Here is a 25,146-nt window from a genome sequence, read left to right on the forward strand (position 1 = left end):
CAAGGGGCCTGGGAAGCCCACACCCTGGTGCTCAAGACCCAGAAGCTGAAGGAACAGATGAGGAGACACAGAAAGAGCCTGATAGGAGACGCCTAAGCTTTCCACCAGTTCCCACTTCACCCTCCAACAATGGAAATATTACACACCAGCCCTCTGAGCTCTTCAGTCAGAAACATCCCAGCCTCCCCCAGGCCACTAAGAAAAATGGAAGACACCTCTACAAAGGGCCAGAAATTGGAAAAAAGTGGAGAACCATGGTCTCTGCAGTCTTTTTAGTCACATCCCCCACTTTGACCCCTCCCACTGACCTCTGCCCCACAGCAGGGAACACAGTCCTTACAGGAATATACCCTGGATCATGCCCTAAAACAACCTCACCCCAAATCCAATAAAGAGATGGAGCATTTACAGACATCACAGACGCATGTGTTTTTTAGTTTTGTTGAAAAAAAGTTCTGACAACTCAGGAAATGGAGGTTTAGGAGTGGTGGTGATGCAAAAGAGGGAAGTCATGAGGTGGGGATTGGCGATTGTCAGGGGTAGGTGGCATTAGTGTCTCCTTTGCTCCTACCCATGGTGTCATCTCTTGAAGAGGGACAGCTGTCACATTCCAGAATGGGTAGGTAACTCCTCTACCATGTCTGTTCAACTCAAGAGAAAACACGGCATGATTAGGATAAGCCACAGAGAAGAAGAAGTGATGTTGGCAGTTGTTTATGTGGTGTGTGGGTGCAGAGGATAGACTTGAGGGTGGGAAAAAGAAATGTGACAAGAAAAGAAAGACACCCAATATAGAGGTCAACTAACATCCCAACAGGGCATCAAGGATGCAGGAGAGGCTTTGCTAAGTAATAGGATTTATAACAAACACACAAAAGAACAAGGGGAATCTAAAGAGTTGGGGAGGCCAGTTTCAGTACTCACTGTAGGAGATGTTTATCTCATCAGGCAGCTCACTAATATCAACCTCAAAGCGATCCTACACATCACTGAGGATCTTGTCATCATTCTCATCTGACACAAATTTGATGGCCAAGCCTTAGGGGCCAAACTGGCCTGCTGTGGCCACCTGGAAGGACACAGAGGATAGAACTGGAAGACCCCCAAAAAGAGAAGACACCCAAAAGGAGGGATGAAGATGAAAGGTTGCAAGGTTGCAGAAAATAGAGGGTTGGGGGAGGACAATGGGGTGTTCTCCTTGGTGTGGGGCTTACCCGATGCAGGTGGGTGTCAGAATGCTCAGGCACGTCACAGTTAAAGGCAAAGATCAGCTGCTCCACGTCCTTGCCTCGGCTAAATAGGTTGGTAGCCACAAGAATTCGTCATTGAAAATCTTTAAACTGCTGATACCAAGAAAGTCTTCACGAGAAAGGAAATTAGAAAAATGTTGAAAGTCCCTTCTCTCCAGGGCCTCTTTTCCTCCCAAGGACACAAAACATCTTTCCCATCCCCGACTCACCTCTCTTCGTGGGGCATCCCTCGGTGGATGGCAATGGCTGGGAAGTTCTGCTCCACCAGGCACTGGGCCAGGGCAATGCAACGCTGCACAGACTTCACAAGATCACCACGTGTGCATGTGTGTGTGTGTGTGTTTCTGTGTTTCTGTGTGTAAGAATGGGGATGTATGTTCATGGGTGTATGAGAGAAATGATGGGCGAGAGAGTTTTCAGTGATTACACTCTTCTAAAGGAATTCCCCTTCGTCTCCATCACATATTTCCTCTTCTGCTCTAAATATAACTTAGCTTCTCTCTCTCGGCTCTGAGTCTTCCTGAGCAGACATGTTACAGAGAAGATGTAGAGAAAAGTAACCAAAATTACCAGATATGTTAGGAGACAAGGATGAGGACACCTCTTGAAGAAGTGGTAAAAATTAGAACTAAAGTCTAGAAAGACCATGACCAATATACCTGCTCATCAAAATACCAAACATAAGCAACCTACCCTATTCCAGAAAGTAGTTTTTAGTGATGATAAACCACACAACAGGTACAGTGATGGAAGGCTTTTCCTCAGTCAGTAACACAAGTAAAAGCAAACAAACAAATTTAAGGACCTAACAGCCCCAAGATATTTGGGGACTTTTACGAACTTATTAAACCCCTCAAGAGTTTTCATTTTTTGAGGATTATTTATTGAGGTTCTTATTTACTGAGTACCTGTTGGTGCCAGCCATGGAACAGAAACGTAGTTTCCACCTTGTTCATGCTCAGCCCCGAAAAAGACCTTTATATTGTCAATTAAAAGAATTACATTTAAGAGAATTTCTCCACCATTCTCTCTCAAATCACATACATGGTTTTCTCAACACAAGGGTACTTAATAAAGGTTTCTCCTACAGTTGGAGATATGTTCATGCTCCTACTGGGCCTTGAACAACTAACCGGGTGGAACTCAAGGACATCCAGAAGGTCAAAGAGCTTCCGGTTCTTCTCATTGTCCTTCAGTTTCATGTAGCACTGCTGCAACCCATGCAGCCTCAGCTTCGTCTCATCATCCATGATCTCCATTGGCTGGGGAAGTAGGGGGAGAAGAGGGTGGGGAACGGGAGGAGGGCTGAGTGGGGGGGTGTAACCTTGGTGGGGTGGAGGAAGTTGATCTCTAATACACCCTATGGGGGGAGACGGGGAGAAGAGAAACGATTGAACACCACTCCCCACCCCCCCAAAGTACCTACATTTTTATGTGGTCTCTTCCACATTAGACATAATTTCCTTCCTATCAGTTGAATTTTAAGATTGCCCAGCTGAAAACTGTCATGGGAAGGGAACTTTGCAGGGAGGAAAAGAAGCAGTGAAACCACCCAACGGCAAGACGTAACAGAAATGTCTGAACCTCTCAGTGCATCAGGCTCTGCTGCTACAGGTGTGAACACAACCCTGCCATCAGGGACCTTATCCTCCCATTGCCAGAGTCCTCCACTGTCTCTCCTTCAGTCTCTAGGCTGACTCATTAGTTTCCCTGGAGAGGGAAATACAGCTGGGCTGTCTTTTGCTCAAAACCTGAGCCGAGCCTATTATTCCTTTAGCGATACAGTAGTTCTGCTCATCTCAAGTCTCCACCTGCAACTAGGAACCGCCCTCCCTGACTGTGAATTAGGAGTGGCTGCTCTGTCTAGGTTTCAGGTGAGGAACTGAGAAGTCTGATTCTCAGTGATGTGGAACCGACACTTCTCTAAATTTGCCCAAATGTATAATGATCAACCACACTTCCTTATAACTCCCGTGGAGGTAAAATATTGATCCATGTTACAATCCCACTTCTGATTATTTATCCTACAGGTAGATCATCATGCCTAGAAATCATATAGAAGAAGATTATGCATTGCAGCACTATTCTAATAGCAAAAGATAAAACTACTCAAGTGTCAATAAATAGGGGATCAGTTAAATCCATCCACATAGTAGAACACCATAAAGCTATAAAAAAAGGAAAAGGGGAAATTCTTCACGTGTTGACAAGATCTCCAAACGAAATTATTAACAAAAATAATCAAGTTGCAGAACTGTGTATACTATGCTATATTTTCCTTAAAAGGGGAACAAGAATTTATGTACATAGGTGTGTACACACCCCTATGCACCTTCATGCCTGGAAAGACAACCAAGGACTTAGTGATAATGGTCTCTAAGGGGAGAGCAGTAGGAACTGTGAGAAGGGGAGACAGTTTTGAAAATATTTTCACAGTATGATTTGGGTAGTTTTAAACTTCTGAAAATTTGAAACCATTGTCTAATAAAAATGAAATAGAATAACAATATAACAACAACACAAGAAAACTACACTGTAAGACAACACTGCCCTGCTCTGGTTAGGATTCCTGGTCAGTGGGAGAGATGCTCTAAGTGGAACTGCCCATTCCTCTAGGCACTCTCCCCTCTGGACACTCCCTTTCCTGTGTATTTGTTTAGACTATTGGAAAGGGATTTTCCTAGGCCACATTTTCTTAGATCTGCAGGAAATGGGCTTCTTTAAATTGTTAATTATTTGATCTCAATCTTCCTCTAGGAGGTATTTCAAGTAGACATTTAAAAGCCAATTTTGTATTTTTTCAAGATTACAGCTATCAAGAATTTTCATTTTTGTAAGCAAGGACTTTTACACACAATTCTAAGTGATAAGTTCTTCCTTAAATACATCATAAGAATTTGTTTTTCTCTCCAGGTGGTTTAGCACATTCCCCACTTGTTTCTCATATGGCCTGAGGTGCTGAAAGCTGAGGAGCCAATCACTACTGGACATAAGGCTTGACTGTATCCCACATAAATATGGTATCTAGATCTCTGCTATAGTACGTTGACTTTTGTTGTGTTTATTTTTAACTGCCCCACTTAAATTATGCATTATAATATAAGCCACCTGAGTTCCTTTTGCTGACTAAGAAAATAAACACACATCGTCATCATCAACATCATCATATTTACGAATATTCAGTATTTCCCTTTTGTTCTTCATGAAGGAGAATCTCAAAGTTTCCAAAGTCCACTGGGCATTGACTCTGGATTGAGGCATCGTGTCTCACTTCCGCCCAATTTTCTATTGTCTGTAGTAGACCTAGAGGGGAGAGCTGGGGTGGGGAGCAGGGCATGGGACTCAGGGAGTACCTGTCTGTTCAAAATCAATGTGAATATAAAATCAAAATAAAACATCAGGGCAGAACTTATCTAAGTATCCTGTAGGAATTACGATGAAGTCCTAGACAGCTCTACTCTTAACTTGAAGGACTGTGGGGTGTGTCTTCACCATACTATGTCCTTGATTGAATGTTACTTGAACAACTCTTCCTTCCGAAGGACAGTAAGTGGTGACCAGGGACATTTCATGAAATTCCTCAGCAAATCATGAAACCAGATATGGAGACGGGTAATTTTTTTTTTTTCCTGAGGAAGATTCACCCTGAGCTAACATCCACTGCCAATCTTTCTCTTTTTGTATGTGAGCTCCTGCCACAGCACGGCCACTCACAGATGAGTGGTGTAGGTCTGCACCCAGGAACAAAACTCGGGCCACCAAAGTGGAGTGCAGTGAATTTAGCCACTTGGCCTCACCAAGGCTAGCCTGGGAAAAATCTTTTATTGTGTAAAGAACAGTCTAAGAGTTTAAATGCATAATCAATCTCTGGAAAGATACACAAGCAACTGGTAGCAAAAATTCCTCGGGGGTGGTAACTGAATGGCTAGGTGCAGTGGAAAGAGTGTGACTTACCTTCCACTTGTGAGATTTACAGATGTGGGACACATCTCTACAGTATAAAAAGGCAAAGTTTACGGGGGCTAAAGTTTATACCATTTGGAGGTGTCCTTTAGTAAACAGAATGCAAAGTATAAATACAAAATTAGACACAAAAGTGAGTAATTATAAAGAAGGGTCTTGCGCAGGTGAGGGGAACTGGAACTTATCTTCATTAGCTCAGGGTCACTCCACCTCAGGCTGCAAACATGACCTGGAAGCCCTCAGGAAGTTTCTCCAGCTGAAGCAGGAGCTGAGGGGACAAGGACAGCTGAAGGGACATCCCCCTACTGATGTCTCAGAATCCTTTGACACCTGTGTCTCCAGTGTTTCCCCTCAGAGTCAGTGGGATGGGCCAACTCTATTCAGACTCTCTTGTCCCCTCGGTGGATCAAGACAACTTTGACAATCTCACGAAAGCTACAGCCTTGCCCCACACCTGCCCTCAGCTAAAATCACTCACCTGCATTCCCACACAATTAGCCACTATGCCACGGGGCCAGCGCCAATCAGAGTTTTGGGTTGTTTTTTTTTTCTTCCAATTCAAGTATAAAACACACAGACCATCAATGAATAGTTTAATGAATTTTCACCAAATTAACATATCCCTGGTACAGCCACACAGGTCAAGAAAAAGAGTATCACCAGCACCACAGAACACCCCCATCAGTCATTGATCTCTTCCTTTTCCCCACAGGTAACCACTTATCTGATGTCAGGCAATATAGATTAGTTTTACCTATTTAAAAATCTGGAGTATAGTAAGATGAGAGCAATTAGGATGCTAACAAGGACTCAAAACCACAATATAAAGACATATTTTGGGAAAGAGAAGGCATTCTGTCAGTTTTCTAGTATGAGCACAGATGGATAAGGAGTTATTAGATCTGTTCTTTATCCCCCATGAGTTAAAATTAGGTGGAAGGTAATGGAAATAGATCAGCATGACAAAGAGTGCCCTATGGAAAATCTCCAAAGTCAGAATGAGAGTTTTAGGTGGTGGTGAGGTCTCCATCAATCAGGATGTTCAAGCACAAGGAGAAACCTAAAAAGGATATTATAAATGGGATTCACCTTTGGAATGGATGGCCCTTACAGTCTTTTCAGAGTTCACTTACTGTGATGTTTTTCAAAGCATAGCTAGTGATGAGGATCATAGTAATAATTAGGAACATTTCACTAAGTCCTGCTAGCACAGGAGAGAGTTCACTGCCTATGGAAATTAGTCAAAGAGAATTCCCTTGAATTCTCCTAGAAAGTCATGCCACTGAGCTAACCTGCTTTTCTTATTCCACATTTTGTTTTACATATTTCAAGTTTCCCTTGTTTATTTACCTTCCATTTCATGTAGTTACACTTATGTTTTTACATTATCTTTTATTTTAACGTTTCTTTGCCTTCCTAATAGTCCCATTGTACTCCCTAAAAACTGTTCCAGTTTTTTTTTTTATTATTATTATTATTTTTTTTAAAGATTTTATTTTTTCCTTTTTCTCCCCAAAGCCCCCGGTACATAGTTGTATATTCTTTGCTGTGGGTTCTTCTAGTTGTGGCACGTGGGACGCTGCCTCAGCGTGGCTTGATGAGCGGTGCCATGTCCGCGCCCAGGATTCGAACCAACGAAACACTGGGCCGCCTGCAGCGGAGCGCGCGAACTTAACCACTCAGCCACGGGGCCAGCCCCCAAAAACTGTTCCAGTTTTAAATTAAACAAGCATATCTTTCCAGTACTCACTTATGTTTCTTAATTTTTTTGACAAGATTGTCAGAGGGCCTCTCTCTAAGCCTCAGTTTACAACCCTCAGAATAACTGTGTACAAATGAATAAATAAGTTGAGTTATTTGATTTATAAGCACCAAGAGCAGGATCTGGCTTATTTTGGTGGAAAGAAAATGTATTTGATGGCTATGGGTGAAGAATGATATAAGAAGTATAACTTTCAAGCTAATAGAGGAGATTAAGTTTTCTGAAAGTTTAAATACTTGATTAATCCCAAAGAAAGTAAGAAATAAGAATCGAGGAACAAAGAAGAGACGAGACAAATAGAAATATGGTAGACTTCACTCTTACTACATTAGGAAATATATATGGAGTAAAGACTCTCATTTTGTTGTTTTGTTTCAACAAGTCAGCTCTGACTCCTGGTGACCCTATTAATGTGTGATGTCCACAATGTCGTGTCCTCAACAACTCTTTTCAGCTTCTCTAGACTCATGCCTATGCCATCCTTTATGGAGTCAATCCATTTCACATTTGATCTTCCTCTTTTCCTGCTACCTTCTACTTTTCTCAACATTATTGTGTTCTCCAAAGATTTCTGCTTTTTCATGATGTCTCCAAAGTAGGACAACCTCAGTTTGGTCATTTTTGCCTCAAGTGATAGTTCAGGCTTAATTTGCTCTAGGAACCATTTGCTCATCTTTCTGGCAGTCCATGGCCTCCGTGGAGCTCTTCTCCAACACTACATTTCAAGAGAATCAATTCTTTTCCTGTCAACCTCCTTCACTGTCCAGCTTTAGCATCCGTACATAGTACAAGGCTGTGGACTATCTTGGCTTTGGTCCCTAATGACACTTCCTTCCACTTGATCTTTCCTAATTCTTTTGTTGATGCCCTTCCAAGTCTCAGTCTTCTCTTGATTTCTTGGCTGCAGTCTGCACTTAAATTGGTGACTGCACCAAGGTAAACAAAATATTTCATAATTTCAATGTCTTCATTGTCTACATGAAAGTTGTGTAGTTCTTCTGTAGTCATGATTTTTGTCTTCTTGATGTTCAAATGCAGTCCTGCTTTGGCACTTTCTTCTTTCACTTTCATCAAAAGTCGTTTCATGTCATTGCTGCTTTCTTCCAGTACGAAGGTGTCATCTGCATAACTGAGATTGTTGATATTTCTCCCACCAATTTTCACTCCCCCTTCATCTGAGTCCAGCCCAGTTTTTCACATGATGTGTTCTGTGTACAGATTAAACAGCTAGGGAAATAAAATGCACCCTTGTCTGATACCTTTGCCTATAGACTCTCATTAAAATACAAAAATTGTCAGACTCTATAAGATCAAATCCAATTATATGTTTGATCTTGTGAAGAAACACATTCCAAACTTAAGAGCATACAAAAGTTGAAAAATAAAATAAGTAGTCATTTAAAAACCAATTTTGTATTTTTTCAAGAGTACAGTTATAAATAATTCTCATCTTTGTAAGCAATGACATTTACACACAAATCTACATGTTAAATTCTTTCCTAAATACATCATAAAAATTTGTTTTTCTCTCCAGGTGGTTTAGTACATTCTCCATTTCTTTCCCTTACTGCCTGAGGTGCCAAAAGCTGAGGGTACAACTAGTACTGAACATACATAATGCTTGACTGTATCCCTCACAAATGGGATATCTGGATCTTTGCTTTAAGATGCTGATTTTTTATTGTTTATTTTTAATTGTCCCACTTAAATTGTGCACTGGAATGTAAGCCACCTGAGTTCCCTTGCCACACAGGAAAATAAACACTCAGACATCATTATCATCATTATATTTCCGTACATGCAGTATTTCCATTTGGGCCTTCATGAAGGAGAATCTCACAGTTTCTAAAGTCCACTGGGCATTGACTCAATCAAGGCACCTTGTCTTTTTGAAATAATTCTCTACTGTCTATAGTAGACACGGAGGGGACAGTTGGAGAAAGTTAACTGGCATTGGGGTGTGGAGCAGAGAATTGGACCCAGGTAGTGGCTGTCTGTTCAGAACCAATGCAAATATAAGATCAAAACAAAACATCAGGGTAGAAATTATTTAAGTGTCCTACAGGAATTATGACAAGTCTTGGACAGCTCCATTGTTAACATGAAGGACTGTGGGGTGTGTCTCCACCATACTAAGTCCTTGGCTTGAATCTCACTTGAACAACTGTTCTTTTGGAAGGACAATAAATGGTGCCCTTGGACATTTCATGAAATTTCTCAGCAAATCATGCAACTAGATATGGAAATGGGAAAAATCTTTTTATTGTGTTAAGAACAGTGTAAGAGTTTAAATGCATAATCAATCTCTGGAAAGACACACAAGCAACTGGTAACAAGAGTTCCTCAGGGGTGGTAACCAAATGACTAGGGGCAGCAGAAAAAGGGTGACTTACCTCCCACTTCTGAGATGTACAGATGTGGGAAACATCTGTACAGTAGAAATAGGCAAGGTTTATGGGGGCTAAAGTTTACACTTCTAGGGGATGTTCTTTAGTAATAAGAATGCAAAAATATAAATACAAAATTAGACACAAAAGTGAGTAACTATGAAGAAGGAGCCTGTGTAGGTGAGGGGAACTGCAGCTTCATCTTCATTAGCTCAGGGTCACCCCACTTCAGGCTGCAAACATGACCTGGAAGCCCTCAGGAAGTTTCCCCAGCTGAAGTAGCAGCTGAGGGGACAAGGACAGCTGAAGGGACCCTCTCCCACTGGTGTCTCAGAATCTTTTGACACACACCTGTGTCTCCAGTGTTTCCCTCAGAGTCAGTGGGATGGGCCGACTCTATTCAGACTCTCTTGTCCCCTCGGTGCATCAAGACAACTTTGACAATCTCAGGAAAGCTATGGCCTTACCCAACACCAGCCCCCACCTAAAATCCCTCACCTGCATTCCCACACAATTTTCATGCAATTTTCAGGTGGTTATGAGACCCCTGAGACCAAGGGTCTTTGGTCTCTGTCTACACTTTCTCTCAGAGAGTGAAATAGGAATTTCTGGGGACAGCAACTCTCCAGCTGTCTCCTACCTGGCCCTCCCTCTCAATGACAATCCTATTTCCCGTCATCGATAATAATATAGTTTTTAAATCCTCAATCCCTGCCCTATCAGAGGGTAAGCTCCAGTCCTTGCCCAGGTGGAACCAATGGATGAGAGGAAGCACACAGTGACTCACCTGGATTGAGAAGAGGAAGAGGAGGAGATTAGAAGCATTTTCACTTCAAAATATCTATCTTCATTGGAGGTTTGGTTTGAAATTGTAACCAGGATCTCTTGATTCTTCAGAATCCGCGATGCCCCCACCGGATCTGGGTTACCTTCATACTTGTTTTTTAAACTCTGTACTGAGGAAATTTTCAACACACACAAAAGTAGAGAGAATGTGCAGTAAACCCTGACCTTCACTCAGCACAGCATCAATCACGCCCCATCAGGATTCATCCATACCCCAACCATCACCCACACTGTGTTGTTTTGAAGTAAACCCGAGACTGTATATTTTTTCATCTCTTGGTAATTTTTTTGGAGAGACCAGTGATTAGTTTCTTTAAAAATGAGAGAGAGGGAGGAGACTGATGAAACTGACAAACTATCTTCCAATACAATTAAGAAAGAGGATTCTCTGAGAACTTAAATTGTCTTGCTTTGTACTGAATGCTCAGCATCTCTCAGGCACCCAACAAAAGTAATCAGCAGCTCAGAGCTGAGAAGCCAAAGATAAACAACACTATTTAAATTCTTTTGTCTCTTTTCTGAGCAGCATTATTCACTTCTGAATGATAAATGGACATTTCTATTCCCAACCTTGCAAAGGGAATCCCAAGCTCAGATGAAAATAAAATTCTCCCCTTGGTTACTTTGTACTTGTGAGGGCGCCCCCTCTCCATAGACCTGACTTCCAAGTGGGTGGGATGGAGGAAGAGCAGGGCAAGAAAACAGAATGGCTAGTGAGCCATTTTCTGGACATGTCCGTGTATAACAGGAACTGCAGACAAAAGATTCAGAGCCAAGGACAGTGTTTCCTGTGCTGCGTTTCCTTCAGGAAAATTCCCCTAGCACAGACAGAGCAAGAGCAATAGAAAAGCGCATGGGATCAGGACAAGGGGAGAGGTTTGGTCCTGCGCTTGCATTCCCACATTTCCAGTTTGTCATCGTACCTGGACTAAACTCCACCACAGTGGATACAGCAGGATGGCAGAAATACAAGGCCTCATTCCCTCTGGTGCAGCCTCCTGAAGAACATCTCATGAGGGTTTCTGAGAAATTCCTTACAGAGTGGGCTACCAGCACCAATTACCCCAATTATTCCACCTTGACTGAAAAATTAGCAATAGGAGATGATTTCCTATAATAGGCTTATTATCATAGAGAAACAGTGTTTTTATTCACAGGAGGATTACTTCAAATAGTGGAGTCGTCTCTCAGAAAGCCATGGCTTGTGGCATTGATGACCATATACTGTCTGTTTTACACTAACCCTTTTTAAGACAATTTCCCACTTCCACACTAGGCTTTTCTTCACATGCAGAAGCTGTAGCATCATCATCTATAAAATGGCGAAATAACAGACCTGTTGTAAGGATAAGTGAGTCCCTGGGAATTCAATAGTCTACACTGGCAAGTAACCAGCACTCAATAATTGTTAATTTTCTCCATTCTTTCCTCTTCATCCTAGATTTAATTAAGACGTAGCACTGAAGGTATGGAAACCCAATAGACAGGAAGGGAGATCTAAATGGCCAGTACCCGTGGAAAAATGTTCAGACTGGGTAGCAACAAAGGATTGAAAAGTGACAAGACATTATTTTTCTTCTAAGAAATTGGCTGAAAAAAAGAAAAGCCAGTTTTGGCAGAGTTTGGGAGCCAGGCCCTCTCAGGCCAGACTTGTAGAAGCACAAATTGGAACAACGTTTCAGGGGCGACTCCTACAGCTTCTGCATGTGCAGACATGTCCAGTGTAGAAGTGGGAAACTGTCCTAAAGTTGTCTTAAGTGGCTTCCCTACTGGGTGGCAGATGGCTGGTTTTTCACTTTATCAGGGACAATTAATACCTTTGTTCTCAACTGATTCCTAAGACTTGGGGGTTTCTTCAGGGGGAGCTGCTGAAGGAGGCAGCTGAGTAGACAGAATCCTCCCTGAGGATTTTCCTGGATGTCCCCCAGACAGTGTGGCTGACTACCTCCCACAGGGACCTCAAAGTTGCATATTCTGCTGTGTGACCAGAGCTGAGGAGAGATCCTACCAGCCCCAACTCACAGCTGCCACATGAAATTTGGAGTCTGGAAATTCTCTTTATTTTTCTTGAAGGAACTCACGTGTTGGCTTCTTTATTGACTCAGGAAACGATGACACTGGATATGGACAGTGTCTCTAAAATTGACTCGCTGGAGGGTAGTAGTCTGAAAACTCAGCTCATTTTCCGATACTGAAAGGGAATGAAAAGTCAGGTATTCTAGTGTTTGTAATGCACACACAGGAATCAAAACACAGAATCTCCAGGACTGCAGAAGTAGAGACCAGTGTCTTTCTGATGTGTGTGATTCCTGGAGAGCAGTGTTTGAGATCCTGGATTTTCCAAAGAACTTATTTACTGAGCAAGTATTTCCATTTCTTGCAATGAAGTCAGGCAAAAGGGAAGCCACCTTGCAACCAAGTGAATAGATGAGAAGATGAAATGAGGTGTTCTGGGAGAAATCAAAGAGGGCTCTTTCCCTGAGGGGTTCTTCTTTTTAGGGTTCTCAAAATCAATGTGCTTAGGGTTATAACCACACCCTTTTTAAACAAGTCCTAACTGAGAGGGCATTTAGCAAGTCTTTGACATAGTTTAAACGCTGAAAAGTCAGGGCTTGATTCAAAGATAGTGATCATTCCAGGATGACTGAGTCTCCCAGGTGTCAACAGAGAAGTTGGCCAGGGACTTTTCCCAAGGACCAAAAAGAAGAGCATCCAGGAGATAAGGTCATCCTACAACCAGGCACCAGACAGGGCTCAGTGTGAGCAGATCACAGGTGTCTGTTCCTGTTCAGACTCCAGTGCTCAACACCCAAAGCCGAAGGATTGAGGAGGTGATGGAGGAAGATGTTTCCACATTATCATTTGTCTCTCATAGTCTGTGGGAGCCATCCTTCCCCCAGGCCCAGGGACATGCAAAGAACAGCAAGAGTGGGGAGCTCTTCCAAGCGAAAGAAAATAAAGGCGTTCCTCCCTCCCTCCCATTCCTCTTACCTTGATGGCCAAAGTTCGTGGTAGAAGTTAAACTGAGGTACTTTTGACCAAATCCCACAATCCCTAGATTTAGAGAGTTTTCTGTATTTCAAAGATGTCAGTTAGGAAATCTTCAAACAGAAGTCTTCAAACAGGAGCGAACAGTATTAAGGATATCCTAATGCTGGGGCATTGAAACAAGTGATTTCAAGAAATGTTCAAAATATGCATAGAGAAATAACCATCCATGTTAGACTAGTAAAGACTATACTAAATAAAGTGTGATATGTTGATTGTTGAAGTCAGAATAACTTGTTCTCTTTTAATTTTTATTTTGAAATAATTTCAAACTTAGAGAAAGCATGCCGGTATAGCACAAGAAGATCCTATATACCTTTTTCCAGATTCACCAACTGCTAACATTTTGCCACTTTTGCTGCATATATAATGATATGAAAATAAACTGTAGATATCTCTGCCTTGTTACTCACAAAGGTTTTAGCGTATGTTTCTTAAGAACAAGGACATTTTCTTTCATACTCAGAGCACAATAATCAAAATCAGGAAAGTTAACATCGACTCAATACTATTGTCCCTTTTCAGATGTCCCAAATTGTCATAGTAATATTTATAAGCACTTGTTTTCCAGTCCAGGATCTAATCCAGGAACATGCACTGCATTCAGTTGTCACGTATCTTTAGTGTCCTTTAACCTGGAACAGTTCCTCAGATTTTATTTCTTTTTAATGATGGTATTTTCGTAGAGGACAGGCCCTATATCATGGAAAATTCTTCAACTTGGGTTTATCCAATGTCTCATCATGATTAGATTCAAGTTATGCATTTCTGGTAGGAATATTGCAGAAGGGATGTTGCATCCTTCTCAGAGCATCGCATCAGGAAGCCCACTGTGGGTGATGTCAACTTGATCACTGGGTTAAGGCAGTGCCTCCCAAGTATTTCCAGGATAAGGTTACTGTTTTCCATTATAATTGAGAAGGAACTGGAGGGGAGATACTTTGAAAATATGTAACTATCCTGTTCTTCAACAACATTCACTCACTAGTTTAGCCTTCCTTGATGATTCCTGTGTGTATCCATTATTACTACTATGGTTGCAAAACAATGATTTTTCAAACTCCATTCCTTCTTTTATATTTACTAATTAGCATTTCACAGTGAAGAGTAGATTTTTCCACTCTCCCTGTCCCCGAGTATTTATTTACATGTCCATTTGATATCAGGATGCATTAATGGAATCTAATTTAAATCATTGGGTTATGATGGAAGGATTGGTTTTTAATTCTTGATTCTGTCACTTAGTTGCTTGTGTAAATTTGGACAGGTCACCAAACCTTGATGTGCCTTAGTGTCCTTAGAGAAGGGAAAAGCTACTTTGCAGAGTTCTTCTGAAGGTCACCTGTGACAGATTCTCAGAGACTTGTGGACAGTCTCCAAGCAATCACGCACATGTGTAACTGGAATCCCAGGAGAGGAAAGAGGGAACAGGATAGAAAAAAATACATAAAGAGATCAGCCAAAAACTTTCCAAAATTTGGTAAAAGACATGAATTTATAGATTCAATAAACTTGTTGAACCCCAAGCAGTATATATATAAATAAAACCACACCTAGTAAAACTGACCAAAACCAAAGATGAACAGAAAATCTTGAGAGCAACCAGAGGACAATTACACATTACATACAAGGGAACAGTTATCAGACTGACCAGTGAATATGTCTCTAATTTTCCATCAGAAACAATGGAGTTCAGAAGACAATGAAATGACATTTTTTAAGCACCATAAGAAAACAACCTGTTAACTCAGAACTCTACATCAGTTAAAGTGTTCTTCAGGGGAAAAAAAGAAAAGATATTTTCAGAAAAAATAAAACTACAGTTTGTTTGAAACAAGATTAGAAGAAATAAAGCACTAACAGTGTGTGAACCTAACCACTATGCCACTGAACTGGTCCCCAGATTACAAATATTTTTAAAGTGCTTATGGTGCATTCACTAAGAGAAATCAAATGTTGAGACATCAAACAAGTTTCTTATAAACTTAAATGTACACTTAGCATGCAGCCCAGCAAGCCCACTCCCACATATTTACCTAAGTGAATGGAAAACTTATTTCCACAGAATTGCAGGTCAATGTGTATAGCAGCTTTATTCATAATCACCAAAAACTGTAAACAAGATATCCTTCAAGAGTGGAAAGATAAACAAACACAGTACAACAGACACTAGAATACTATTCAGTGATCAAAAAGAATGAACTATCAATGCATGCAACAACGTAGATGAACAGTTTGTTTGCTTTGTTTTGTTTTTGTTTTACTAAAACGTAAGTTTTTTAGAGCAGTTTTAAGTTCACAGCAAAATTAAAAGCAAGGTACAGAGATTCCCCATATACCCTCTGCCTCCGCATGCACACAGCCTCTTCTACTATCAACATCCCTCACCAGAGTGGTACAAGTGTTACAACTGATGAACCAACATTGACATGTCATATTCACCCAAAGGCCATAGTTTACAATACGGTTTACTTTGGTGGTGCACATTCTATGGGTTTGGATAAATATATAATGACATGTATCCATCATTATGATATAATACAGAGTATTTTCACTACCCTAAAAATCCCCACCTATTCAACCGTACACCCTAGCTTAACCTTGGCAACCATTCATCTTTTTACTGTCTTCACAGCTTTCCCTTTTGTAAGATGTCATATAGTTGGAGTCGTGTATGTAGCCTTTTCAGATTGGCTTCTTTCACTTACTAACATGCATTTAAGGCTCCTCCGTGTCATTTCAAGACTTAATAGCTAATTTATTTGAGTGCTGAATAATATTCCATTGTCTGGATGCGCCACACTTTATTTATCCTTTCACCTACTGAAAGACATCACAGATGCTTCCAAGTTTGGGCAATTAGGAATTAAGCTGCTATAAACATTTGCGTGCAAGTTTTTACGCGGACGTACATTTTCCTCTCCTTTGGGTAGATTCTAAGGAGTGTGACTACTAGACTGTATGGTAAGAGTATGTTCAGTTTTGTAAGAAACCGTCAACTGTCTTCCAACGTGGCTACACCATTGTGCATTCCCACCAGCAGTGAATGAGGGTTCCTGCTGCTCCACATCATCCCCATCACTTGGTGTGGTCAGTGTTCTGTATTTTGGCCATGCTAACAGGTGTGTAGCGGTACCTCCTTGTTGTTTTAATATGTATTTCCCTGATAACATACGATGTGGAGAATCTTTTCATATGCCTATTTACCATCTGCAAATCTCCCTTGATAAGGAATCATGTTAAGATCATTGACCCAAATTTCAATCAGGTTGTTTCTTTTCTTACTGTTGAGTTTTGAGACTTCTCTTTATATTTTGGGTAAAAGATCTTCATCAGAAGTATCTTTTGCAAATATTGTTGCCCATTCTGTGGCTTCTCTTCTCAATCTCTTGACATTGTCTTTCATAGAGCAGAAGTTTTTAATTTTAGTGAAATCCAGCTTATCAATTACTTCTTTGATGGATCATGCCCTTGGGGTTGTGTCTAACAAGCCATCACCATACCCAAAGTCCTCTAGCTTTTCTCCTGTCTTTTGGGAGTTTTATAATTTTGTACTTTACATTTAGGTTTATGATTCAGAGTTGATTTTTGTGATGGGTGTAAGATCTGTGTCTAGATTCATTTTTTTCCGTGTGTATGTTGTCCAGCTGTTCCAGCACAATTTATTGAAAAGACTGTCTTTGCTCCATTGTATTGCTTTTGATACCTGTCAAAGATCAATAGACTATATTTATGCAGGTCTATGCTGGGCTCTCTATTCTGTTCCATTGATCTATTTGTCTATTCTTTCACCAATACCACACTGACTTGATTATTGTAGCTTTAGAATAAGCCTTGAAGTTGAGTAGTGTCTGTCCTCCAAATTTGTTCCTCTCATTTACTACTGCGTTGGCTACTAGGGTATTTTGCCTCTCAATAGAATCTTTAGAATCATTTTGTTGAGACAAAATAATTTGCTGGGATTTTGATTGGGATTTCACTGAATCTGTTGATCATTTTGGAAAGTAGTGATACCTTGACAGACTGGGAATATTGACATGTTCCTATCCATAAACATGGGATACCTCTCAATGAATTTAGTTCTTGATTTCTTTCATCAGAGTTTTGTAATTTTTCTCATATAGGTCATATACATATATATATTTTGTTAGATTTATACATAAGCATTTCATTTGGTAGGATGCTAATGTAAATACTGTTGCATTGTTAATTTCAAATTCCATTTGTTCAGGCCACTATATAGAAGGGCGAGTGACTTTTCTTTACAGAAGTCAGTTGCATTTCTATAAATCAATAACAGTTTTTAGGAAAAATAAATGAAGAAAACAATTTAGAATAAGAAGTGAAAGCTGTATGCATTAAAACTATAAGATTTTGATGAAAAAAACTGAAGACAACACAAATAAATGGAAAGATATCTCATGTTCCTTCATTGGAAGAATTAATAGTCTTAAAATGTCCATACTAGTGAAAGCAATCTACAGATGGAATGCAATCCCTATCAAAATTAAAAACCTCTATTAACAGAAATAGAACAAACAATCCTAAAATTGGATGGGACCCCAAAAGACCCCAAATAGCCAAAGCAATCCTGAGAAAAAAAAAGAATAAAGCTGGAGGCATCACATTTCCTCATTTCAAACTACATTACAAAGATATAGTAACCAAAACACTACAGGACTGGAATAAAAACAGACACATAGACCAATGGAATAGAATCAAGAGCCCAAAAATAAACCCTAACATATGTATATGGAAGAATGCACGCATGAGCAGGGAGCCTGTCTTTCCCTCAGATTAACTTTGGAACTGCATGAGGAGCTGCTGGATTGTTTCGTCACTTGGACAATATCCTATAAACAGTTCTCAACTGACCTATGAAGAGCTGCTTGGTTTATGGATGACAGTTCCAAGGTGCGCGGGCAACATCCTGTTTGGAACATCACCTCTCTGATCAAGGAAAGTAAAAGCAGATCAGCTCAATGAGCTAACTGTGTGCAGGGTTCCTAGCAGCGATGGAAGAATTGAACAACGACAAAAGCCCTTATGCTTTGATTTTTACAAACTCATAGACGGTAGTCAACAGCCAGGCCATATGGTTAGGCAACGGGCAAGGGAAACCTGGTCTATTAAAGGCATGCCCATATGGAGCACAGTCCTACGGAAATCACTATGGGAATTTCAGGGGTGTGCAAAGTAGGACATCTTGATGCCCATCACAAGAACCCCCTCTGGGTTGGGAAGAGACTGGAATCAAGGAGCGGATAACCTGTTATTCCCCTTGATGTGGCTACCTGGATCCAAGAAATAAGTGGACATTGAGGGGCTGCAGCAACGCAGAGACGGGCTGAGTCTAGACATATTCCACTTGCATCCTCTGAAGAAAAATACCAAACAGAACTGTTCTGTCTGCCAACCAGAGACTAAGTTAGGCTATGTGGCAGATTGCCTGGTGGGAATGCCTTGAACGTAGCTGGCAAATCAGACTGATGCTGGTGGCCCAGGGGGGCTACAAATGGGTCTCGACAGGAGTAGATATTGACTCTGGACGGGCTTTGCTTACCCAGTGGTAGATACGAATGCTCAGAGTGCTATAAAAGAACCAGAACAGAAGATAGTGCACCAATTTGCACTGCTGAGTCACAATTCTTCAGGCCAAAGAACATACTTTATAGCCCATAAAGTCCAACAATGGGCAGAGACATCCTCCTCAGAAGAATAGTGTGATAGAGAATTTGAATGCGCAATTGGAACATTGTCTAAAATGGGGTGGTGGGGGTTAAAGAGGCACAAAAGGCTGGCTTACAAATCTTCACAAGTGTGTGCTCACACGCAACATGAGTGGGGCTAAACGAATGTCCCTAGTAGAAGGTTTCCTCTCTTTTTCCTGGAAGATCTGCGGAGGAGGGGTGGAAGAGGATGCTGGTATGACTGTACGATTCTTCCGAAATGGGGGGGAAGATGGTATGACTATAGCCACCCGACTCTCTTTCTTCCTGCCTGATGCAGTGGTCTCAGGTCAGGGATGCCCACAGGTGCCAGAACATGAATGATTCCTAAGCAAGACACTGTAACTATATTTTTACCCCCTGTGTCAGAATTCCTAAGGACCCGAAGGGGCAGAGAGTGCCTTCACCCCATCTGGCAAAATCGGGGCTGACAGTGAATGCAGCTATATTGCCTGGTGGTCAGTTAGCCCCCTAGCTCTGTACCTATGTGACCCTCTATGAATGGGAGCGCACTGAGGAGGAGGGGCTGCTACACTAGTATTGCTGCCTGCGTCTAGACCAGCACCGCAGCCAAACCTAATGTCCCTTCCAAAGGTGGAAAGGTTAGGTATAAACGGAGAGAAGGAAAAATAGCAGCTGAAGGTAAAGCAATGAATAAATGGGTTACGTAATGAGAGAAACACAATATTACATTAACACCTAAAAGAAGTGTGAGCAACAGATGATATTGTCTCTTAACTCAATTATCCAGATGTCTGAAAAGGTGTAAACATATACTGCTGACACTATTTCTGCTTCTGGAACCTGACAACATCAAATGGAAGCCTGCAAACCTGAGTGACCTCACCCTGGGAGACATTCTCATACAAGAGGATGACAGACTGGACTAATTGTTCATGACTAAATGGGAACCAGTAATTTGCCAGCACCTTCAAACTGTTATGCTCCTTTTGCTATAAGGGATCTGTGGTCCAAAACCAGAGAGCAGACTGCAGTATAATAAAAAAATATTGAGTCTTTGTCCCCGGTTCCTGGCAAAGAGCTCCTATAACCCTTGGAATCTCCTGAGTCATGAGTGACTTTCATATGCTAATGAGATGTCTGTGGAGTCCTAGATAGCTTCAGGATGGGGGCTGATCACTAGAAAGACCCCAGTGATGAGGGCTCAGCACTAGCAGTGCTGTGGGATTTCTTAAAAAATACTCAGTGCTCTCCCCAGACCCACCATCTCAGAATATTAGGCACAAGACCAAGGAATCGCTTAATTAACAAGCCCTACAAGTGAGTCAGATTTTTCAACCAAGTATAAATCTAGGGTCTGCTTCATACATCGTGAGTTCAGACTGGAGCCAGCGCTGGGAGAATCAGCGCTAAGGGCGGGGAGGGAGAGCAGGCCGCAGAGGAGAATTCCAACAGGAACTTGCCTAGGATGAGCAATTACGGGGTACTTCCTCTCTAATTCCAGATTCTGGCTCCCTTGAGAAGGTTGGGGAAAGAGGGAAATGACAATCAAGCCCTAGAAGATGGACAGAGCTGGACGACTTGAAAACTCATCTCTGGACAGCACAGATGCCTGTGTGCAGGGCCATCTAGCCTTGTGGGGACAATGACAGACCAAATGACTCCTGCTGCTGTCAGAGATGGGGGACACCAGAGGAGAATGACCAGAACTTATACAGAAGAACAAGAAAAGGCACAATCTGCTTCAGAAACTAAGGAAAAACAAACACCCAAAAGGGGTCTGAGGGCTGGACTCAACCCTGAGCCTAGGCTGACCCGTCCACATGAAGCCCGCCCTGCACGCGGTCCTGGAGACACAAGGCCCAGGTGATGTCCAAATCCCTGTGATCACAGATCCTGGTGGGACAAGGTTCTCCTGAAAGGACAAGGACAAGGAAGCAGAGAAGATGTCCCAACCAAGGAGTCCCCACGTCAAAGGCCACAATGCACTGAACATCGACTGGACACAGGCCTTAGGCTTACACTCAGCTCCTCATAGCCTTCTCCTGTCCCCACCTGCAACAGACTCAGCACAGCGAACAGGCAGATCCTGGAAGGTTCTCAGAGCCTCCATTTATTTCCCCTCTCAAATTTTAGGAATCTTCTCCTTTAATTAGCCCATCAATCCCTGATGGCAAGATTCTTAAAAAATGAGTTCATATCTAGATGTTTATTTTCAATAAGGAAGGAAGAAGCTGCAGCTCAGCCCAACACAAAGTTAAGACAGGGATGGAATAAGCCCCGCCTCTCCTGGGACAGGAAAGTCAATCAGGGGACAGAACACAGGGCAGTTGGGAGGGAGTCATGGGGGGGGGGACTAGTCTCCCCATCTCCTCACATTATGCCAAGAGGAACACAGACACACTCAGATGCCCTTTGCAGAAAGAGAAGTCAGAGTTTCCTGAAGTCACAATGGGGGTGGGACAGGAACAAATCTTGCATCATTCTGTCCCCTACAAGGCAGCTGTTTCACGCTATAGAAGAAAACAATTATGAACAATTTAAGTCACTCACTATAATTAGTGACATTCTGAATAGCACACCACATGCTCAGAATGTCCCAATCAAAGAGTCTCCATAACCTAGTTCAGGCCCCTCTGCCCCAACATCTCCCCACTCCAGGCTTCCAGAGTGTCACCTGCCTTGAGAGACACATCAGAGCCCTGGGCACTGTCACTGCCTGGATTAGAACAAAACAGGACATGGTCAGAGTCCACAGGAGATGAGACTAAAGGAGGAACTCTGTGGTGGGTGAGCTCCCCATGGGCTCCCGTCTGCACTATCACAAGGGTCTCAGGCAACACACTCACTCCATCCTTACTTGCAGCCTGAGCATAGCCCCTTCCTTTCTCACCTAAGGGAATAAAACATCCTGTGAGAAACCATGGAGGAGGCAGGGCCATGAGATCCTAAAGGAACCCCCTAGTCCTGGAGCGCAGGGAAGTTTCCAGAACTGTGATTACAGACCCAGGGCAGGATCAGGAAACATGAGGGAAGCACATGTGTGGTGACTTCCCCTCACCTTCTCCTCTGTCCTGTGACTGTTGGGAATCAGGTCCCCATCACCAGATCCATCATGGTGATAAATTTATCCTTCATTCTCACAAGTACTTTACTAAAGAGTAAGTGTTAGCAAACAGGGTCCCAGACTAGAAAAGCATATGTGCCTGTGGATGGGACTATCCATTAACCAGGCAGGACAAACTTCTACCTGGGCTTGAAACACCCCAGTGGGACAAGAAATCTCAGACCACACCCCTCCCGTACCTGAGTGCTTCTTCCTCCAGATCACAACTCCAGCCACCACAGCTCCAAGGAGAAGCAGGCCAGCAATGATGCCCACAGTGAGGATGGTGGACTCAGTAGGCGGCTCTGGAGAGAGAAGGGAACATGAGGGTCTCTGAGCTCAGGCTTGAGTCCTGACACTGCTGAAGGTCTCCAGAAGGGCTCCTGATTTCCCTGAGAAGAGGCTCTGAGCCCACAGCTCCCTCCTTACCCCATCTCAGGGTGATGGGCTCAGCCAGCCCCTCATGCTGCACACGGCATGTGTATGTCTGCTCCTCTCCAGAAGGCACCACCACAGCCGCCCACTTCTGGAAGGTCCTGTCCCCGGAAGGCCTGGTCTCCACAAGCTCCGTGTCCTGGGTCAGGTCCTCCCCATCACGCTGCCAGGACAGGGTGATCTCCGCAGGGTAGAAGCCCAGGGCCCAGCACCTCAGGGTGACCTCATGGTCAGAGATGGCGTGGTGGGTCACATGTGTCTTTGGGGGATCTGAGGAGAAGGATCAGAAAATTCAGGAACTTTGCATCCGTTTGGGGCATTGAAGCAGCACTCATGTGACCATCCTGAGAATGGACAGGACAGCTGGAGTGAGGGAAGGGAGCACAAAACCCAGACACCAGCCTGGACACAGAAACCTGAAATAAGCTCCAGTCCTTGGAAATTTCTGGAATAAGACTGAGTCAGCCCAAGGGTAGGAGGCAGGTCTCTGAATAGGAGTAAAGGGATTTCTGGTCCTGAGCTGGGTGGAGGTGGAATGACTCAAAGAGCCTGGTCACACCTCAAACACGGTTAGGGTGTGAGAATGAAGAACAAGGCCTGAGAGACAAAGTCCCAGAGCTGCTGCCAGAGTCAAAGGGAACCGCTTGTCACTTATTTCAGAGATAGCTTCTCCCTCCATCCCCGGAGAGCCTGGACCCCTTAAAGTCCCTGAGAGAAAGGCTAGCCCTCTGGGGAGTCACTCTTTGGCACTGGATCTGAAAACCCTGGTGGACTCAGTCTCCAGACCCATGGGCTGGGCACATTCAGGTGTTGATCCCGTTTTCCCTCCTCTCTCTGCGGGATGGTAGGCTCAGCCCAAGGGGAGATCAGGAGGGCCCACAGCCCCTCGTACCCGCGCGCTGCAGCGTCTCCTTCCCGTTCTCCAGGTGTCTGAGGAGACACTCCACGCACTCCCCCTCCAGGTAGTTCCTCCAGCCCTCCGCCGCACCGGCCGCCTCCCACTTGCGCCGGGTGATCTGCGCCGCCGCGTCCGCCGCGGTCCAGGAGCGCAGGTCCTCGTTCAGGGCGATGTAATCGGCGCCGTCGTAGGCGTACTGACTGTACCCGCCGAGGAGGCGCCGGTCCGGCCCCACGTCGCAGCCGTACATCAACTGGAAGGTGTGAGACCCTGACCCCGCCCCGAGGTCAGCCCCGCCCCGCCCCGCCCCGCCCCCCGCAGAGATTAAACCTAAACTGAAAATGAAACCGCGGAGAAGTCCCCGCCGGCTCTTCCCGGGTCGGGGCCGGGCGGGTCCCGCAGCCTCGGGGTGAATCTCGGACCCGGAGACTCGGGGAGACCCCGGCCCGTCCGTGGGGATGGGGGTCGGGACCTGGACCCGGGCCCGCGTCGCTCACCGGCCTCGCTCTGGTTGTAGTAGCCGCGCAGGTTGTTCAGGCTCACTCGGAAAGTCTGTGCGTTGTCCTTGAAGATCCGCGTGTTCCGCTCCCAATACTCCGGCCCCTCCTGCTCCATCCACGGCGCCCGCGGCTCCGCTCTCGGACTCGCGGCGTCGCTGTCGAACCGCACGAACTGCGTGTCGTCCACGTAGCCGACGGAGATGAAGCGGGGCTCCCCGCGGCCGGGCCGGGACACGGCGGTGTCGAAATACCTCATGGAGTGGGAGCCTGGGGGCGGGGAGGAGATGAGACCCGGCCGACCCTCCTCCCGGCGAGGGTCACAGGGTCAGAGGTTGATGAGGCGGACGTAGAAGTGCGGGGACTTGGGGCGGGACAAGAGAAGGGAGGGGTCGGGAAACCTGAGGCCCAGGTTGCGGGTCTGGACCTGGGTCCGCGGAGACCCGGGTTCCCTGGGTGTCCAACGCCCCCAGTCGCGTGGTGTCTTAGCTCCGCCCCCCGCAGAGGCCGTTTCCTCCCGACCCCGCACTCACCCGCCCAGGTCTCGGTCAGGGTCAGGGTCCCCGACAGCAGCAGGAGGAGGGTTCCGGGTGCCATGACCCTTATTCTTAGGATCTGAGGAGAATCTGAGCCCCGGAGGGTGGTGGAGACTTTATAACCAAGAAAGGCAGACACGCTGATGGGCTTCCCCAGAAACCAGACACTCAATGGGAGTGGGAACTGGGGCCCCGTCATGAGTCTCCAGGCAGGAGGACCTGACACAGGCTGTGAGAGGGAGCAGTGAATCTCAGGGAGACGGGGACTCCCCAACACTGAGCTTCAGAAACCGCCCCAGACTCCGCCCTCGGGGCCTGGAACCCTGAGAACCACTTGCCCTGACCCCTCTCCTCCTGCACCGAGAGCTCTTTGTCACACCGTCTCTCTGAGTCCTGGCGCAGGGGCTGTCTGAGGAAACCAGGGAGAGACCCCCAGGCTGGGCTCAGCCCCTCTTCCTCCTCTTACTGGAATCCCTCTCCCTGAAATGGATTCCTTACATTTCACCCCTGACCTCTCCCCTGGACTCTTCTAGAAGAAAACTCACCCCCAGGGATCTTGATGCCAGAGAGTGAGCTCGCCCTGGGAATGGAGGTGGAGGGACAGGGCTCTTCTCTTTAAACCTGGAGAAGTTGTGCCTGAAAACACCAGATAGAGGTTCTCATGGAGACCAGCTTCCTTTTTGTTTATTAACCACAGTGGGTAACACGATCTTGGAAACCCTGAACAT

The 25,146-nt window shown here is 44.2% G+C and overlaps 1 protein-coding gene across 24 annotated transcripts; it reads right to left on the reverse strand.

The window, feature by feature from the left end:
• Positions 1–5,789: 5,789 nt before the first annotated feature.
• LOC111769187 (HLA class I histocompatibility antigen, B alpha chain-like) lies at positions 5,790–24,753 on the reverse strand. Of its 24 annotated transcripts, none has more exons than XR_011429980.1 (10): positions 24,416–24,593; positions 23,883–24,152; positions 23,380–23,655; positions 22,482–22,757; positions 22,253–22,357; positions 13,200–14,656; positions 12,290–12,399; positions 11,132–11,290; positions 10,150–10,318; positions 5,790–8,183 (listed from the first exon to the last, which is right to left on the reverse strand). XR_011429980.1 is itself a non-coding variant. In XM_070245296.1 (7 exons), exons 1-7 carry the CDS (start codon positions 24,615–24,617, stop codon positions 7,732–7,734), a joined length of 1,671 nt encoding a protein of 556 aa, XP_070101397.1. In that variant the 5' UTR covers positions 24,618–24,753; the 3' UTR covers positions 5,790–7,731. The 24 variants fall into 24 exon arrangements, 6 of the variants coding, with proteins under 6 accessions (XP_070101397.1, XP_070101400.1, XP_070101398.1 ...); XR_011429986.1 differs by having other exon boundaries at positions 5,790–8,202; positions 10,150–10,313; positions 13,200–13,362; positions 24,416–24,590; XR_011429987.1 differs by having other exon boundaries at positions 13,200–13,362; positions 24,416–24,590.
• Between the last annotated feature and the right edge of the window lie 393 nt (positions 24,754–25,146).

This window comes from Equus caballus, chromosome 20 (assembly GCF_041296265.1).
Source record: "Equus caballus isolate H_3958 breed thoroughbred chromosome 20, TB-T2T, whole genome shotgun sequence".
Lineage (NCBI taxonomy): Eukaryota > Metazoa > Chordata > Mammalia > Perissodactyla > Equidae > Equus > Equus caballus.

Coding starts and splice junctions, on each gene's coding strand:
- LOC111769187 (XM_070245296.1), bottom strand. CDS start 24,617: ATGACGGGGCCCCAGTTCCCACTCCCATTGAGTGTCTGGTTTCTGGGG. Junction 23,656..23,882: donor CTACAACCAGAGCGAGGCCG/GTGAGCGACGCG, acceptor GGGCGGGGTCAG/GGTCTCACACCTTCCAGTTG. Junction 22,758..23,379: donor GGAGACGCTGCAGCGCGCGG/GTACGAGGGGCT, acceptor CCTTCTCCTCAG/ATCCCCCAAAGACACATGTG.